The sequence below is a fragment of the Microtus pennsylvanicus genome, chromosome 4 (genome assembly GCF_037038515.1).
Source record: "Microtus pennsylvanicus isolate mMicPen1 chromosome 4, mMicPen1.hap1, whole genome shotgun sequence".
Taxonomy (NCBI): domain Eukaryota; kingdom Metazoa; phylum Chordata; class Mammalia; order Rodentia; family Cricetidae; genus Microtus; species Microtus pennsylvanicus.
The window spans coordinates 105,971,661-105,989,263 of NC_134582.1; the positions used below are offsets into that span (position 1 = coordinate 105,971,661).

The 17,603-nt window shown below is 46.1% G+C and overlaps 1 protein-coding gene and 6 non-coding genes across 7 annotated transcripts; all 7 read left to right on the plus strand.

Annotated features, from left to right (window-relative positions):
* The first annotated feature begins 1,213 nt into the window (after nt 1-1,213).
* On the plus strand, nt 1,214-1,310 carry Trnay-gua (transfer RNA tyrosine (anticodon GUA)). Its single transcript has 2 exons — nt 1,214-1,250; nt 1,275-1,310. It is a non-coding gene; the product is annotated as a tRNA-Tyr (tRNA).
* Nucleotides 1,311-3,094: 1,784 nt separating this feature from the next.
* Nucleotides 3,095-3,179, plus strand: Trnay-gua (transfer RNA tyrosine (anticodon GUA)). The gene is given in 2 exon segments: nt 3,095-3,131; nt 3,144-3,179. It is a non-coding gene; the product is annotated as a tRNA-Tyr (tRNA).
* A 915-nt stretch (nt 3,180-4,094) lies between these two features.
* Nucleotides 4,095-4,181, plus strand: Trnay-gua (transfer RNA tyrosine (anticodon GUA)). Its single transcript is given in 2 exon segments — nt 4,095-4,131; nt 4,146-4,181. It is a non-coding gene; the product is annotated as a tRNA-Tyr (tRNA).
* A 1,827-nt stretch (nt 4,182-6,008) lies between these two features.
* LOC142848258 (activator of basal transcription 1-like) lies at nt 6,009-8,470 on the plus strand. Its single transcript, XM_075970063.1, has 3 exons — nt 6,009-6,318; nt 6,811-7,010; nt 7,163-8,470. Exons 1-3 carry the CDS (start codon nt 6,057-6,059, stop codon nt 7,523-7,525), a joined length of 825 nt encoding a protein of 274 aa, XP_075826178.1. The 5' UTR covers nt 6,009-6,056; the 3' UTR covers nt 7,526-8,470.
* Nucleotides 8,471-14,503: 6,033 nt separating this feature from the next.
* Trnav-aac (transfer RNA valine (anticodon AAC)) lies at nt 14,504-14,576 on the plus strand. The gene has a single exon. It is a non-coding gene; the product is annotated as a tRNA-Val (tRNA).
* A 207-nt stretch (nt 14,577-14,783) lies between these two features.
* On the plus strand, nt 14,784-14,856 carry Trnaa-agc (transfer RNA alanine (anticodon AGC)). The gene has a single exon. It is a non-coding gene; the product is annotated as a tRNA-Ala (tRNA).
* A 758-nt stretch (nt 14,857-15,614) lies between these two features.
* Nucleotides 15,615-15,687, plus strand: Trnav-cac (transfer RNA valine (anticodon CAC)). The gene has a single exon. It is a non-coding gene; the product is annotated as a tRNA-Val (tRNA).
* Nucleotides 15,688-17,603: the final 1,916 nt, after the last annotated feature.

Consider the following 17,603-nt stretch of genomic DNA (forward strand, 5'->3'; position numbering starts at 1 on the left):
AGAGCAGGTGAAACCCCCACTCAATAAGCGCAGCTGCCTTTTCTTCTGAAAGTTCAGCAAAAGAGGCTTCCTCTTGTGAGCTTAAAGTTTATTTTTTAAAAAAAATCATTAAAATCGGAGTAAGATAATAAAAATTGAAAGGGAGAAGGTGCAACATATTTAAGCCACTGGTTCTTGAGCCGGTTGGGGCTGAGTTGGAGGCCCCGTCTGGGCCATTTCCTGAATACCAGGCCAGTCAGAGCTGGAAAAAAATCTCCTTTAAATAGGAATACATAATGAATAAACAAATAAGAAAAGGAAAGAAAAGAAAGAGAAACACACAACCAAAAACCCGATCCTGTGTCTATGAGCTGTGCAAGGCGCCCACACAAGCCTTTCCAGGGTCTTTGGACCACGCTTAACGTTTGCTTTTCTCTTTTGCTTATTTATTACAGTCAAGGTTGACAAAAAGAAAATTACTTTCTGTGGAAAGAAGCTCCCTCCACATAAAAGATTTTAAATCTCAGATGCTAAAACCATATTCCTATCTTACAGAACTATTATTCCTCTCATAGACTTGACTTGCTATTCACCACTGTCGAGATTCTTTCTCCTTACTGGACAGAGTCTGCCCACTCTGGCCAATATTTAACCTTCAAACGACACTGAGAAGTGTAGGCGTGCAACAGGAGCAGGGTAGTCCACTCCCGAGGCACGTACGTCCCCATCTGCTGGCGTGGTTACACTCATGGCCCGAGGTCTTCAGCAGGAACAAAGCTTGGGTTTCCAGAAACACTGGGATGGGTGTTACCTTTCCAAACTCTCGATTTCCAGGGGTGCTCGAAGATGAGGAATGTTTTACATCCTACTCTGAAGTGTTGACAGTCACTAAATGGCACCACTTTCCCGACTTTCGGGAAGAAATGCCAGGGCACCAAAATGACAAAAGGTCATTGCTCTCCCCCACCCACCACTACTTTCTTCAGTTGTCTCAAACTTAATGCAACCATACCATTTATCTAGCAAACCTGGACAAGTCTAAGAGGAAGGACAGGCTACAGAGTATCTAGGAGACAGCAAATCTTACTAGTTTGTTTTGTTTTTTTATATATACCCATGAAACTATCAACATTATTATATAAAATATTCCAACTGTTTAAAGAGATTACTTTAAAAATAGTTATGGCAACTTAACAAAATAGAGATAATATTCCTAAGAACAGGTTTTTCATCTCCTTCGATAGCTCAGTTGGTAGAGCGGAGGACTGTAGTGGAGTTTCACCCTCTCCTGAGACATCCTTAGGTCGCTGGTTCGAATCCGGCTCGAAGGACAAGTGTTTTGATGGTAAGGAACATATAATTTAATAAGTCTCCCCTAAAGCATAAGTTTCCTTTGCTAACCCGTCACTTACTTACTGCCTCCTGGTTGCTCTAGTTCCTCTAATTTATACCCACTGGATATGTAGAATGTCAAGGGTCACCCTGCTCCCAAGACTTTATTTTTTTCCCAGGAATCAGGACATAGGCGACAGCCAGTGGGGTCCTCTGTGGTCGGGACCAGTTGGTCTTGGCATAGGAAGAATTTTGAGGCTATGCCAAGCATACCCCAAAGCAAAATGTCACGTACCATTTCCAAGAGAAAGCCATCAGTTCAGTCCCTTTTGCACAGTGTGTCCCCAACACACTCCACCCACCTCCGACAGTGGTGCACACCTAAAATGTGAGATCCTCTCACTAGGGACCGTGAGATTGTCCCAGTGAGGGTATAAAAGAGGGGCCGGTCCTCCTCCTCCTCTTCCTCCTCTTTCCCACTACGGGCGAAGACGATTAACATCTCCCAAATGACTGATGATGGGTGTAGATACTTATACTGGAATCCCAGCAACTGGAGAGGTTGAAGCAGGAGAATCTAGGCAGAGCCCGTAAAGATCTGCGTTTTGGTTTTTCTTTCTTAGAGGTTTTCTGGAGCACCTAGACCGCCTCAGCTCCTTACAGCCTTCCCTCAGCTCCCCACCCTCTCTCTGCTTAAGTCTCCGACACTAGCCGAAACCCGGAATCCTCGACATCGCTGTACGTGTCGCAGACCTCCAGAATACTAGAAATATTTCCATAAATTCTATATGCTTTCCTTACCTCTCATAATTAATAAACTTTACAACGTATAAATTCCAACAAACAAATAAAAGCTTCCCTGAACGGCTTGCCATGTTCTCCCACGGGACTCATTTTTCTGTCTTGGCACCAGGAAGCTGAGTGGCCCATAGGTGGTCTCTAGGCAAGCATAACTGCATACTTAAATATGGGATGTTTACATTTATCAACTTTTGTTCCAGGATAATTGTTCAATATACAAGCGCCACTCCATTCCTAAATACATGCAGTGCTGGCTAGGTTTTGTCAACTTGACACAGCTCGTCATCTGGAAGAAGTTTCGAAAATGCCTCTACCAGATTGACCTGTAGGCAAGTCTCTGCGGGCATTTCCATGACGAATTTTCATGATGAATGATTGATGTGGATGGCGCAGCCCGCTGTAGGTGGTGCCACTGTGGGCGGTGCCACTGCTGGGCAAGTGGCCCTGGCTTGTGTAAGAAAGCAGGCTGAGTAAGCAAGCCAGTAAGCAGCACGTATCTTCCATGTTATCGGCTTCATTTCCTGCTCCCAAGTGCCTGCCTGCTTGAATTTCTGCCCAGGTTTCCCTTATGGTAGACTGAGCAAGATGTGTAAGTTAAATAAACCCTTTCCTCCCCAAGTCGCTTTTGGTCATAGCATTTTACCACAGTGAGAGGAACAGAACTAAAACACATGTCAAAAGCCTCTCAAGTTTTGTGTCTCATTCAGTTGCATTCACCCTTACCTTCATGCTTGTCGCTGAACTGGGCAATAGCCCTGTATCAGGATGCATTATCTATGATATTGTTGCTATTTTCTCTCACTTTTAGCAGAGGGAGGAGGTCCTAGAGAGACAGGACAGCACAGTGGGACAATAAAAGCGATGTTCTAGTATTTTAAGAGACTTTCCTGGTAGCTGTCATTTTGAATGAATCCAAAAGTAGAATCTAACAACCGGCTATTTCATAAATCATCAAGTGCTTGACAGCTGCCTTAGACAGCTTCCTTCGATAGCTCAGTTGGTAGAGCGGAGGACTGTAGGTGGTAATTGATATCCTTAGGTCGCTGGTTCGAATCCGGCTCGAAGGAGAGTTGTTTTAATGGCACAGACTCAATGACAATTGAATTGATTCTATTGTCAAAAGATAATATGCACCGATATATTTAACCAACTTTAGAAGTTCAGATTTGGAGCCCATTTAAGTTCATGCATATAAACTACATTTAGTTTAGACCTGCAATTTTAACGAGATAATTTTTTATAGATAAACATACTAGAAAGATTTTCATACATGTCATAATTTATAAACTTTTCATAATTCATATATCCCATACAAATATCCCTGGATTGCTTCTTGTTTTTCCCGATGGTACTCATTTTTCTGTCTTAGGATCAGGAAGCTGAATGGCAGCATCGGTGCTCATTAGCCAAGCACGACAGCACACTTAAAAACGGAGTGGTTAAAATTACTGTTTGAGGTGTATGTCTAATGTTTCATTTATTTGCTTCATTACAATTGTGCAAAATAGCAAGTTTCCCTCCTTTTCTAGATCCACGTTAAAGGTCTCTCGTGCACTTGTGTCTACCCCTGGTTTTCTTCGTTCAGAAGGGAGAGAATCACGTGTTTCTCTGGTGAAATGGGCGACAACTGTGCTCAGGATAGTATTGTCTGCCTCTGGTATCACTGTCATTTTCTCTCACTGTTAGCAGAGAAAGGAGAGCACAGCAGGGAAAGTGCATCAAGGGGATGATGTTTCCCTCCGGAAGGATTCAGGGCACGCACATTCCTAGGAGCAGTTTTTGGAAGTCTATGAGAAACACTTATGCATTAAGAGCACACATTTCAAACATGTTCTTACACACATGTGGTGTGATCATTAGCTAATTTTAGAATCTCTAGTACTTCAAAAACACTTCCTTATCCTTTATTTTACAACAAATCAGATGAATTGCAACAAATCTACCAGCTATTTTATAAATCTTAAAAACAGTGTTAGCATGTTCCTTCGATAGCTCAGTTGGTAGAGCGGAGGACTGTAGGTGTGATGTTGGTAATCCTTAGGTCGCTGGTTCGAATCCGGCTCGAAGGAATTGCCTTTTGAAAATGGCTCACTATCCACTGGATTACCAGGATTTTAAAGGAAAACACCGCGAACCAATGTCATGTGAACATACACAATTACAGAAGGTGGTGTGAAATAAGCAAATGCAATAACAACCCTATGAGATTTTCGTGTTCAATCATTGACGATTCAACGATTCTTCACGATCCTCTACTATATTCATACTTTTTAAAAATATTAATTAAATTTTAAAAGGGTCTCTCTTGTAGGCCAGGCTGATCTGGAACTTAACTTCCTTTTTCCACCTCACCATTGCTGGTGAAGTAGTCAGTTAAAAATTAAAAGCAGGAGTCTGTTCTCCCCGCACCCGACAAGGAGCAGAGGTAGCCAACAGAAAGTTCAATGAAAGCACCAAAACAAACTCCCGAGAAACCCAGGTTTAATTATTCTGCCTTCAGATGCACCCGAGTTTTACAAATAACGCCCGTAGCCTGCCGACACAGTTGTCCCGGCTTCAGTTCTCTATAATCTTCCTGGCGATGGAAGATGAGAAATTATGTCGGGCCTCGGCGAGGGAACACTTAATCCTCAGGGTCGTCCTAGGCTCCGTAAAGCAGGAGGGACTTTTATTTCACGAAATCTGGCAGTATCGCTGGCCCCTCGGCTGCCCTTAGGAGCCAGAGGCACCGCGGCTGTTACCGCGTGGGTCCCAATAGCAAGAGCCGGCCACTTAGCGGCGCAGGCGAGCGGCTGGTGTGAGGATCTCGCCCCCTGGCGGCTGTCCCGAGGCTGCGCAGGGTACTGACCGAAGAGCGGCAGGAGAGCAAAACTGAGCGATGCTACCCCTCACCCTTCGTTCATCAACTGGCAATAGAAATAGATTCGCGCACGACAGAAGTGAGGGAGAGATCTTTAAATAACTAACACATTTAAAGATTTCAATATCCACCAAGTTAAATTTGAAGTCACCAGAGGCGCGTTTAAAATTTAAAAGGACAAACCCAATTACGATTCCAAAATTCTATGTGCAAGTTTATACGCGGCTTCAAAAACTTTAATTTTAAAATGTTTAAAACTCTGTTGACCAGCCTGGTCTACAGAGCTAGTTCCAGGACAGGCTCCAAAGCCACAGAGAAACCCTGTCTCGAAAAACCAAAAAAAAAACAAAAAACAAAAACAAAAAACAAAAAAAACTCTGTTGAAATTTCAAATAATGAAAACTTCAAAGCTCTGACTGAAATTTACAAGTTGAACTTCGTAAAACTTTTTAAAAGATGAGTTATCCCCCTCAACCTTATTTGCACCACCGTCCTCAAACAAAATACTGTTTTGGTCTCTGCAACACAAAACTCTCCCAACAAATTCTGCAAAAAAAAAAAAACGTGAGACGCACCAGGACACGTATTTGGTGCATGCACGCAAAAATATTCCTGCACATTAAAAAATAAAAATTAAAAATAGTCCTCGAGAGATTGCCTCAGGCCGGGGTGGCATTCTGCAGGGACTCACTGCCCGTGGCTCCGCCTCTTACTCAAGAGAGAAGTCTGTGGGGTCCGCCCCGCCCCTGCCCCGCCCCCGCCCCGCCCCCGCCCCGTCCCCTGCCTCTCGCCCCACCCCAGACCCCGCCCTTTGCTCCGCCCTGCTCCGCCCCGCCACAGACCTGGAATCCGGCTCTGAACGTCCATTCGTGTTTACCTTGTTGGCTCCGCTGCCTCGCAACCGACCACGCCATCTTTTGATTGGTATTCACGGGGTTGTCCCAGCCCCACGCTGCAGACCAGCACACGAAATTTACGTCATAGGCCACTTTTATTCCCCTTCCTGGCCGCAGATCCGCTCGCAGGATGTGCGTCATCGGGTAGCGACACATTTACGGTTGTCGTGCGCCCCGTATCCGCCATCATGAAAGCCGCGGCGTTGGTGGAAGAGCGAAAGGCGCCGATGGAGGGAGGATCGCAGGACGAGGCAGAGGGGAATGCAGATGCGGCGGAGGAGCAGGAGGAGCCCGAGGAAGAGGACTGCGACGGCAGCAGCAAGAAGAAAAAGAGGGTAGTGCCGGGTATTGTTTACCTGGGACACGTCCCGCCGCGATTCCGGCCCTTGCACGTTCGCAACCTGCTCAGCGCCTACGGTGAGGTGGGACGCGTTTTCTTCCAGGCAGAAGGTAAGCCCTGCGTCGAAGGGAGAGGGTGGCGATGCAGGCAGGTGGGCACAATTTATTGCAGGCTGTACACGCATGAGGCGTGGGAGAGACTTTTCCTACTTAGCTGTGAAATCTGTACCATTCACGTCTCTTAGAAGGCTGGGGCGGGGGAAGGAAAATGGAGAGGGTGGGCGAATAGAGTGCAGTAATAAGGCCTGGAAGATACCCCTGATATTCACGTAATCCCTGAAATAGTGTATTATGATTAGCCTCCTTCAGCCTCTTCCACCTCTTGACGTGCACAGTTTGGAGACGGAGGTGGGAACTGGTGTGGCTCTTGGTGTTCAGGGAATTGCATTTGAAGAGAGAAATGAGGGAAAGAAAAGACAGTCTGCACCTTTCCCATCAGCAGCTGTGAACTAACACCCGAGCTAGCAGGTTTGAACTTCCAACCAAGCGGAGGTGTGTCTCGGTGGATGCTTGACCAGGATGTTCGCTATGTTTGGCCCGCAGACCGCTTTGTGAGACGCAAAAAGAAGGCAGCTGCGGCTGCAGGAGGGAAGAAGGCAGCCAAGTACAGCAAGGACTATACAGAAGGCTGGGTGGAATTCCGTGACAAGCGCATAGCCAAGCGAGTGGCAGCCAGTCTACATAACACGCCCATGGGTGCCCGCAGGCGCAGCCCCTTCCGTTACGACCTGTGGAACCTCAAGGTGAGATTCTAGGTTTCTCTGCCACTCATTAGTCCCCCCAGCCCTAGCCCAAACTCACTGTACCCCTTACTAGCTCTAAACAGCTCCCAGTTTCTTCTCCAGTTCTGGTTGGTCTTCCCTGTCCTGACCTTTTCTTGTTTTCCTGGCCACAGTATTTGCATCGTTTTACTTGGTCGCATCTCAGCGAACACCTTGCCTTTGAGCGCCAGGTACGGAGACAACGCCTAAGAGCAGAGGTCGCCCAAGCAAAGCGAGAGACTGACTTCTATCTTCAAAGTGTCGAACGGGGAAAACGCTTCCTTGCAGCAGATGGGGATGCTACTCGCCCGAATAGCTCCTGGACATTTGCTCAACGTCCCACTGAGCAGGAGCTGAGGGCCCGGAAGACAGCACGGCCAGGAGGGCGGGAACGAACTCGACTGGCAAACGCCCAGGACCAGGCCCGATCCAACAAAGGGCTCCTTGCCAAGATCTTTGGAGCCCCTCCACCTGCAGAGAGCAAAGAAGAACCATAGCCAGCAAGGGACTCCTGGTGGAAAAGGAAGCCACTTGTACCTACCAGCCCTGCTCTCTGCTGGTCTGTCCCCCGCAGAGTGTAACCCACAGCCCAGGAAGATATTTTCTCTCTATTCCGCAGACCAAGAGTCTGGTAAAAAGACTTTTTTGTAGGCCTCTTTTACCTACCCTGATCAAATCCTGTAAGTGCCCAGTTGAGAACTTACTCTCCAGGTTGATTACTCCTGGAAGTACCTGTTTTCTTTTGTTGGACTTCTAGTTGCCTGCTTCTTTCTCAGTGGGCTCCTAACAATTTCTGGCTTGAAAAGTGTGGATTTGCCTTCCACTAGCATAGCCATGACAAGCCCATGTGATCTGTGGTAGGCGGCAGAATTAACAGGAATTGGCTTAGTGGCCCAATTTGAAGTTTTTGTTTATTTTCACTTTCTGTGCATTGATATTTTGCGGGGGTGTCAGATCCCCTGGAGGTAGAGTTACCAGCAGTTGTAAGCTGCCATGTGGGTGCTGGGAAGTGAACCCAGGTTCTCTGGAAGAACCGCCAGTGCTCTTAACTGCTGAGCCAATTTGAAGTTTTTGTTTGAAAATAAAAAATAATCCAAAGCTTCAGAGAAACCCTGTTTTAAAAAACAAAACAAAAAAATTGTATGTGTTTAGTTTTTCAGGTGGGAATCGTTGAGTGAGTTTCAACTTCTTTTTGAAGCCAAACTCAGTTACTCTGGTGCAGAAATAATCCTTGTCTACTCATGACTCATTTTGAGATAGGGCTTCACTCAAGTGTTCAGGCTAGCCATGAGTTCATTCTGTAAGTTACTGGTAAGCCTTGAACTAACTCTGTGGTCAGGTAGGCCCTGAACTTGAAATCCTGTCTGAGCCTCCCAAATAGCTGAGATTATAGGTGTGTGTCAACAAACCTAGCTTCAATGTTATACATACATACATACATACATAAAATAATGTGTGTTCCTTTTCTTTGTACGATAAGTTTCTCATCTTGAAGTTATCATAAACCCTATCTTTTAAAATGTTTCATTACTCATTTTGGTTTGTGGTTATATATGAAAATTATACACATGGTAAGAAAGATACTAGTAGATGTAGGGAAGAAAGACAGCTGGTGTATGAGCCAGTTCTTCATGGGTCCTTTCCACCTGCTTTTACAGCCCCTGTTCCTATCTCTATTCCCCCTCCTCAGCCCTGTCCACACTGTGGCTCTGTCACATGAACCACCCTCAGCACCTTCTGAGACTTCCCTGGCCCTGCTCCCTTCTCTACAAGCTCAGGTGCATTTCTTCGAGAGCAAGTCGGATAGGATGTCAGGCTGGCTTCCCTGCTTCTGTGGGGCTGGAGCACTGATTTCTGTCTGGGGTGGCATTCTTCCTATTTTATTTGCTTCCTTGGTGTTCTTAGGAACAAAGATCGAACTTTTATCTTTCACTCCTTAGGGTTTCAGTGTGTTTTGCAAACTCTTTGAGTTGCTGTGAGGAGAGAGATTATAACAATCCTGAAGAATATGTTCTGCACTTTACCTGTAATGTTTTTTTTTGTTTGTTTTGTTTTTTTGCCTTTTCGAGACAGGGTTTCTCTGTAGCTTTGGAGCCTGTCCTGGAACTAGCTCTTGTAGACCAGGCTGGTTTCGAACTCACAGAGATCCGCCTGCGTCTGCCTCCCAAGTGCTGGGATTAAAGGCGTGTGCCACCACCGCCCAGCTTACCTGTAATGTTTACTTGACAACCAGTTCGGGAACTATTATCTACTTGTGACAGTAGTAAGGAGTGGCAGAAAGGTCTTTGTCTTATAAAGAGTCACGTAGCTTAAAGGGAGAGTTGCATCTTCATCTGGGCCGCTGTTTAAACCCACTGTTTCCACATTAAGCCTCTTGTACAGGAGCAATGGTAAGAACAGGGTGAAAGTTAACGCAAGACACTCACCTGGTTCTGTGTGACTAGAGCACAGTAATGAGACATTGTTAGCTGGGCTTTGTGCATGCCTTTAATGCTGGAGACAGGTAGGTAGATCTCTGAGTTCAAGGTCAAGCTAGTTTACTGGTGAGTTCTAGGATGGCCAGGCCTTATTGTCTTAAAAAAAAAAAAACCAAGATAAAGAACCAAGTATTAGTGGAGATGCTTCAAAAATAAGACAGCAAAGCAATGAGCATTTTCTACTTTTTTAGGTATATTTCAGATTTCCAAAGTTGGGTGTTTAGGGCTCTTATCCTATCCTGTGGAGGAAAGTGGAGCCTGCTCCCTCAACTGACTCCAAAGCTCTGCACTGTGATCCTTGTGTTCCCTGGGATAGGCCAGGTTCTAAAAGTACCTTGTCACTTTGTCACTGGCTGTAGGATCTGTAGTGTGGAGTTACAGCCAAAAATGACCCCAGCTTGTAAGTCAGTTTGGAGTCAAGTGCAGTTAAGGTCATTGTGCCCATATTGACTGAATCTCAGCCGGAAATCTCAGTCCAGGATGTGGACTGGCTTGATTTTGTGATGGTTATCCCTGGAAATTAGTTATAGCCTGAAGTGGGTTAAATGTAAGGAATAGTTCTTTTGCTTTTAAAAATGATCTTTTTAAAATAATTTTTTTATGTGTATTGGTGTTTTGCCTGCATGTATGTCTGCGTGAGTATGTTATATCCCCTGGAACTGAAGTTAAAGATAATTGATCTGTCATGTGGGTGCTGGGAATTGAACCCTGGGCCCTCTGGAAGAACAGCCAGTGTTTTTAACTGCTGAGCTATCTCTCCAGCCCCTTAAATTGGTCTTTTTAAAATAAGACTTCTTATGTATATGTATAACTTCATGTTTGTCTGTGCATAGAGCTCTTTATATCCCCTACTGACAGCTGTGAACCGCCTTGTGAATGCTGGGAACCCAAGTCCTCAGGAGGAGCAGAGATCCCAGTGACATCAGGAGACGCAGAAGTAACCACCGTCTTTTCTGTCACATCTGGGTGTGTGGGTTGTGATAACACAGTCACTCTGTTTAAGCCTTTGCTGCTGCTGCAGGCTTCTGAGGCTCGCTCTCTCCTAGCTTGGTACTGGAAGCCTCATGGCCCAGTTCCCTGACCTCTACCTCATGAGAGGTCCAAGCCAGTGACAGGCTGTGTGCCAAGGGTCAGGAAGACCTCCCACCCTTTGAGATGGCCTTCCCTTCAGGACTACTTCTCTATACCCAGCCCTGCCCGATTGTCAATATCTTTAGTCTTACTTGACACATGCCCAGCACCAACTCTATCCCCAAAGAAAACCAGCCTCTTAAAATGGAAGAAAATCCTGAAGGTAAAAAGTCCAAAGGAAATAGGCAGGCAGCAGGATAGGCAGAGAAGCCTTCCTTGGCTGAAAACACTGTAGTGTGTGGTCACCATGTTCTTCATTCAAATACCTGGTTTGGGATAGCATACAATCCCACGCCTGTGAGCTACCTAGACAGTGAGTTAATCTTTTTCCTGATGCTGACATTTCTGCTTCAGCCCTTCCCTCATGCAAGCAGATGTTAACCTAGGGTAGTTGCTGTAGACACTGAGGGTGCTGCTCCAAGGAACGGACCAGGAAAAGGGGGCAGCAGAACAAGCAGTGTGAGGAGCATCAGAGTTGAGCATTTGCTCTCCTCCCCAGAAGAATAGGCAGGAACCCAACCAATGAGGCATTTTTCTTTCATTTTCTTGCGTAAAGATAGGGCCTCTCACTACATAGTTGTCGCCTACATTGGGCCTGCCCACCTTGACCATCCTGGCCTTGACTTCTCGATCCTACTCCACCTCAAAGTGCTGAGATCTAGGCAGACCAGTTCCTATCAGTTTCAGTCTCCTGGGTTCCTGTTTGGAGACCATAGAAACTCTTTCTAGGTTCCTCCCTCCTAGTGAGGTTAGGGATTTGAATCTGTCAGAAAATGGGGCTTCAAGAGAGATGATCTAGGACCAGGGAGAGAACTCGGCAGGGAAAGGTCCTTCCCGCCAAGACCGAGGACCTGAGTTTGATCTCTGGAATCTGCAAAGAGCGCCAACTCCTGCATTTGTCCCGATCTCTGCACAGGAGAGCTGCCACTCACTCCTCCCCTGCTTCCTAAAAATACAGGTAAAAGAATGAAAAACAAAAGACTGTTTACGTCTGCTAAGCCGAGAAGCTGGAGGGGAGACAAATGTCGGGAAGGCAGTAGATGTCAACAACGTTAAGGAAGTGGATCACTGAGAAAGTACGGGAAGGTTCCAAGAATGTTCCAAGAATGTTGGTTGAAGCTCCAAGAATGACCTAAGAGATGCTGGAGGGACAATAGCGACCCTGTCTATGGGCCAAAAAATTCTTGTTGCCTGGATGTGGCCCGTTGCCTATCATGAACGCGTTCCTGGTTTAAAGTATTCCCTTTCTGCCGGGAAGTTGGGGGCGTTGGCTGTATCAAAACATTCCACCCATGTCACGAAAATCTTCAGAAAGCTTCTTCCTGAAATGTTCCTCAAAAAGCTCGGTTATAACTTGCATTTGGTCACCACACACTAGGAAGGTCTGCAGGGAGGTCCAAAAACGTTTCCGAAGAAAAAGATAAGAACCTGTCACCGGTCCAGCAGCAGCATCTTCTATACCGCCCCACTTTGCAAGGAGAGCGTCCATCTAAGGACTCTTGGCTGTTTTAAACCTCCCCTCCGAGAATGAACACACACACAAAAAAAACCCGGTAGCTCATCCTGCTCAATTTTCTTTGATAAACAACCTTTGCAGTTCACATCGAAAGAAGCTACCACAGCTTCATAGCCTGTAGGCAATCGGAATGCCCCGGACAGACAGGCATCAACACTACCCAAGAGCTGCATCTAATCGTCCCTGACGGAGGGGAACTTCCCGCCGCAAGAGGGCGCTGTGGATTGTGTTTCTGCCTAGGGCCTGGGGCTGAGGTGTGAGTCCTGGGCTTGGCAGGTTGAACTGTACTTTGCCTTGGTCTCGCCGCCAAGGCTCTGTGGGTCTTGAACCATTCTCTACTCTGTGCATGCGCCACCTCTGCGCTCAAGTGCATGCTGGGTAGCAGAAAGGCCACCTCTGGTGAATCGACAAAGTCAGGGAAGCTGTAGCATCAGCACAAAGATCAGCAGCGTTTCTAAACACTAGCAAAAAAATCCCTGAAAGTTTTTTAAAAATCCATTTACAGTAGCTATAAAATAACAATGCATTTATCCTGCAGGCTGAAAACTTTAAGACATTTAAAATGGCATAAAATCAGTGAAAGAAACAATATCACTTTCAGAAGAAAAAAAGTAGATTAATCATACTATCTAATCAAAAAATAAATATATTCTACAAGGTTATGATGACCCAAACACTGTGATACTGACATTAAAAACATGTGTAGGCCAACGAAACAGAATAGAAAATCCAGAAATAAATCCATGAATGTATACCCAGTCCATTCTTCAAAAGGTTGTTAAGACACAGCTGGAGAGGGTGGGGCATCTGGGAAAAATTTGACTCATGGCTGCAATCCCAACACTCAGGAGTCTGAGGCTGGAGGATTGACAGGAGGCTTGAACAGGCTTGGGCTATACAGTGAGTTCTAGGCCAGCTTGGGGTTGTAGGGTGCATCCATCTCCAAGAAACAACAAAACAATAGCATAACTAAAAGAGAAGGAAAATGTGAGGGCACACAGGGAAAGAACGCTTTCTCCAGTACACAGTGTTGGGATAACTGGATATCTGCGTGCAGAAGAATGGAATTCAGTGCGTCTCACACAGCAGGTGCAAATACCAAATGTATTACAGAAGAATTAAATGTAAGACCTGAAACCATAGAACTCCCAGAAGAATGTAGCGGGAAAACACGATGGCATGAGTCTGGGTGAGATTTTGAGTGTATTTTAAAAGTATAGGCTAGCCGGGCGATGGTGGCGCACGCCTTTAATCCCAGCACTCGGGAGGCAGAGGCAGGCGGATCTCTGTGAGTTCGAGACCAGCCTGGTCTACCGAGCTAGCTCCAGGACAAGGCTCCAAAGCCACAGAGAAACCCTGTCTCAAAAAACCAAAAAAAAAAAAAAAAAAAGTATAGGCTACCAAAGCATAGACAGAACGCACAGGCTTCTTACCCTGAAACACAGGCTTCTGCACAGAGAAGGAAAAAACCAGCAGAGCCTCGGGCACCTACAGAGTGGGAGAAAGCATGGACAATCGCACATCGGATGAGGGTTTGCTGCCCACAAACACACCAAGCACCACAGCTGGAAAACAAACAACCTGGCAAAGTGGGGCAAAGGATCAGAATGGGCAAGTTTCAAAGAAGAAAAATGACAAACTGACCTCTGAAAATGTGCCCAGTTCATGGGCGACCAAGGAAATGAGAATCAAAGCCCTGTGACGTAGGCCTCACTCCTATCCTACCAGAAAGAGGAAAGAGAAAAGAGCTAGTGTTCCTGAGGCGTGGAGAAAGGAGGATGCTTGCTCAATTTTGATGAGGTGTAAATTATTACAGCCGTTAAAGGCACTAGACTGAAAAGTCCTTTAGTAATTTAGCAATAGGGCACACCGCTAGGCCTGACTCACTCTTGCTCTGTCCATGGTAAGCATCCTTGTCTTCTGAGACACCGGCTCCTCCACATTCTCAGAAGGATTATTCCCAACAACCCAGATACGAAATTAAGCTACTGTCCATCAGGACAGATGAAAACAGCAGATAAACATGGAACGTTAGCTACGTAGCCTTTTGTAAAGCGGCTCTGTCATTTGCAACCACTGGAATGAAGCTGGGGACATGGTGTTAAGTGAGGTGAACCAGCCACTGAGGGACCAATTCCACAGAACTTCACTTATAGTGTGGAATCCGAGTGGCAGCGGCAGAGAAGAGTGGAGCCACTAAGGGGCGGGTCAGGGAGGGGGCGGTCACCTTAGTTACTTTTATTTAGCTAGCCCATGATACAAATATATAAAACAAATACCACCATCGAATCATTTACTGAGCTAATTTTTTGAATGTATCTTTAAACTAACTAATTACTGCGTTGTGGGGAGTTTCCGTAGTGTAGTGGTTATCACGCTCGCCTAACACGCGAGAGCTCCCCGGTTCGAAACCGGGCGGAAACAGAAATGATACCCTTTTTCTCACTTCTGTTTTCAGACTGTCAGCTAACACCCTACATTTTTCAGCAGTTACCTCATAAGAATCTCGGCTCTTAAGTTTTGCTTTCACTGTAATATTTTCATGGGCCCTGGATATAGCAGGTATACGTTGTGAGGAACAGTGGGTTCAATGGGTCTCCAAGAAAGTAGAAGAAAAACAGCAAAAACATCGGGGGATTAGCTCAAATGGTAGAGCGCTCGCTTAGCATGCGAGAGGTAGTGGGATCGATGCCCACATCCTCCAATTATTGTTCTGATCTGAGATCACGTTTCTATTGAGATGCTGAGATTTTGCCATTGGAAATGTTCTCACTCTCTTGAGCAAATATTCGTAAGCGTCTCTATTTGTTACTTCACTGGCCAGACATTACAGAAGTAAATTCCCTGCCGGCCTCTACTGGAATCTTTCTTTTCCTCCTCTATCTCTTTGCCCCCTCGACCATGTTGGTGGAGGGCTGTTCTGCGCCTCACTGGAGCCCTGCACTGCCACCGACGGCGTCGCCTGAGTGGAATCCGCTCTACTGTTTTCAGTATTCCTTTTCTAAGCTCAGAGAGGGTGTGTGTGTGTGTGTGTGTGTGTGTGTGTGTGTGTGTGTGTGTGTGTGTGTAAATCCTTTGCTTAACAGGTTGCTGTGACTTTTTGCGTCACCTGTCCGGGTTCTCTCAAAAGCTCTCCAGTGTCAACAGCGATCTCCTCGAGGTGTCTCCAGGTGATCAGGCTCCTTCCCTCTGTGTGTTTTTCTCGCACGCGGTTCCCCTGCGATGCACGTTGCGTCTCTACCCCGGAATTCCTACAGCCGCGCTTCTCCCTCCCGGAGCTCTCTCCCCTTGTCGCGCCGCCCAAGCTGCATTTATTAATCTTCCCCTGGCCGTGTCTCCTCTCCACTATGGCTTTTATCTTTGGTTTGGTTGCCTTCCCTTTGCAGTTCTCTGTAGCTTCTGAATGGCACTTTAGAAAGTATAAAATTTCTGTTGTTAACTGTAAAGCAACTAGAACAGTGAGTTTCCGTAGTGTAGTGGTTATCACGCTCGCCTCACACGCGAGAGGTCCCCGGTTCGAAACCGGGCGGAAACAATGTTGGCTTTTATTGTTCTCTAATTTTTCAATGGAGCCCATCTTCTGGATGGAGCCCTAAGGGAACACATTCTCCATCCTCTTCTAAGAACAAGCAAAGGAAGCCTGACCATCCCACTGCCATCAGGAATTTGTTGACTCTCCACGTTTCTTCAAACCCCACTTCCCTCTCACCATTTCTCTTTGTCTTAGAGCCGTGGTTCCCAATCTTCCTAAAGCTGAGACACTTCAATATAGTTGTTCATATTGCGCTGACCCCCAACTATAAAATTCTTTCCATTGCTAACTCATAGCTATAATTTTGCTACTCTTATGAATCATAATGTAAATATCCTTTTCCCCCGGTTATTTTGGGCGACTCGAACACCCCCACACCCCGAAATGGTCGTGACCCACAGGTTGAGAATCTCTCTCTCTCTCTCTCTCTCTCTCTCTCTCTCTCTCTCAGCAAATGGTGTGAGCAAGCATAAGCTTTTGTCTGAACAGCTTCTGAGAATACTGTCTATGAGAACCTCGGCTCTTCGTTTTGGGACTTGATGACTAGCCAGGAGGTCCTGGGGGCGGGAAAGCCGCTACAAATAAAAGGGACCAAAAGGTCCAGCGGCCGCTGTTTTGTTACTTTTGAATCTGTTTGCTCCTTATTTTATCTGTCTTAGTCAGGGTTTCTATTGCTATGATGAAACACCATGACCAAAAAGCAAGTTGGATATGAAAGGGTTCATTCAACTTCTGCTTCCACATTGCTGTTCATCACCAAAGGACATCAGGACAGACCTGAAACAGGGTAGGAACCTGGAGGCGGGAGCTGATGCAGAAGTCATGGAGGGGTGCTGCTTACTGACTTGCTTCCCCTGGCTTGTTCAGCCTGCTTTCTTATAGAACCCAGAACCAGCAGCTCAGGGATGACATCATCCACCATGGGTTGGACCCTCCTCCCTCACTTCACTAACTGAGGAAATGCCTTACAGCTGGCTCTCAAGGCAGCATTTCCTCAACTCAGGCTCCTTCCTCTATGACGAGAGTAGTTTGTGTCAGGTTGACACAGAAAACCAGCCAATACACGTTCCCTGTGCCATTAACTCGCCTCTCATCCACGGCTTTTATCTGTAGTTTGATTTCTTTCTTTGTGATTCTTTCTGTTGATGTAGATATGTAACTTCTGGATGGCAACTTAGCAGGAGACTGTAACTGTCCTGGATAGTAGAGTAACAAGCTGCCTATAGAGGTGTTTTTGTAATGTAGTGGTTATCATGTCCACCAGGGAGACCGACTCACCGAAATGCAAAAGCAAGGTTTATTGTGTGCACAGTGCAAGCTGGCAGAGACCTTGTCAAAGCAACGGGCACAGCAGTGGCAAGAGGAGGTACCCCAACTTTCTAGAGGGGATTATTTAAAGGCAAAAACTAGCAAAGTTACATTGGCAGGGTGTGGGGTGACGTGTTCAATCCTGATTGGCTTGTGTCTAGAGACTTCAAAAATTTTATTTTCGAACCTCACCTGTTGCTTGTCGGCTGATCTTCAGGTGGAAACATTCTGTGATTATCTGTGCTTTCCAGTTGACTACCCTGTTACTTTTGCCCCTAGCCATTTCTGAGGACTGGAATGTTTTATGAGAAATAGCTTAAACAAGACAAAATGGAGGAACTTTGGTTCTTCACTGACAACCGAGAATAGCTATTACATGCAGACCCAGATGGAAGCAAAGGACACAACAGAATGGTATGCACAGAGCACAACCTTGAGTTCCATCTACTTGCTCTTCAGGGAATGGAGAACCCCCTGTGTTACTTTTCAACAAAGGAGAGCAGGAAGGAAAAACTTCTGAGGGAAGAGACTGCCAGAGGACAAAAACAAGTGGGAGGAGAGGGGCAAAGGGCAGTTGTAACTGTTCCTGCTCTGTTTAGATGAAAACCAGA

What these genes read in the sequence shown, in the direction of transcription:
- LOC142848258 (XM_075970063.1), top strand. Translation starts at nt 6,057, where the DNA reads ATGAAAGCCGCGGCGTTGGTGGAAGAGCGAAAGGCGCCGATGGAGGGA. An exon ending in CGTTTTCTTCCAGGCAGAAG is followed by an intron (nt 6,319 to 6,810) that starts GTAAGCCCTGCG and finishes TTTGGCCCGCAG; the next exon opens with ACCGCTTTGTGAGACGCAAA. An exon ending in ACGACCTGTGGAACCTCAAG is followed by an intron (nt 7,011 to 7,162) that starts GTGAGATTCTAG and finishes TCCTGGCCACAG; the next exon opens with TATTTGCATCGTTTTACTTG.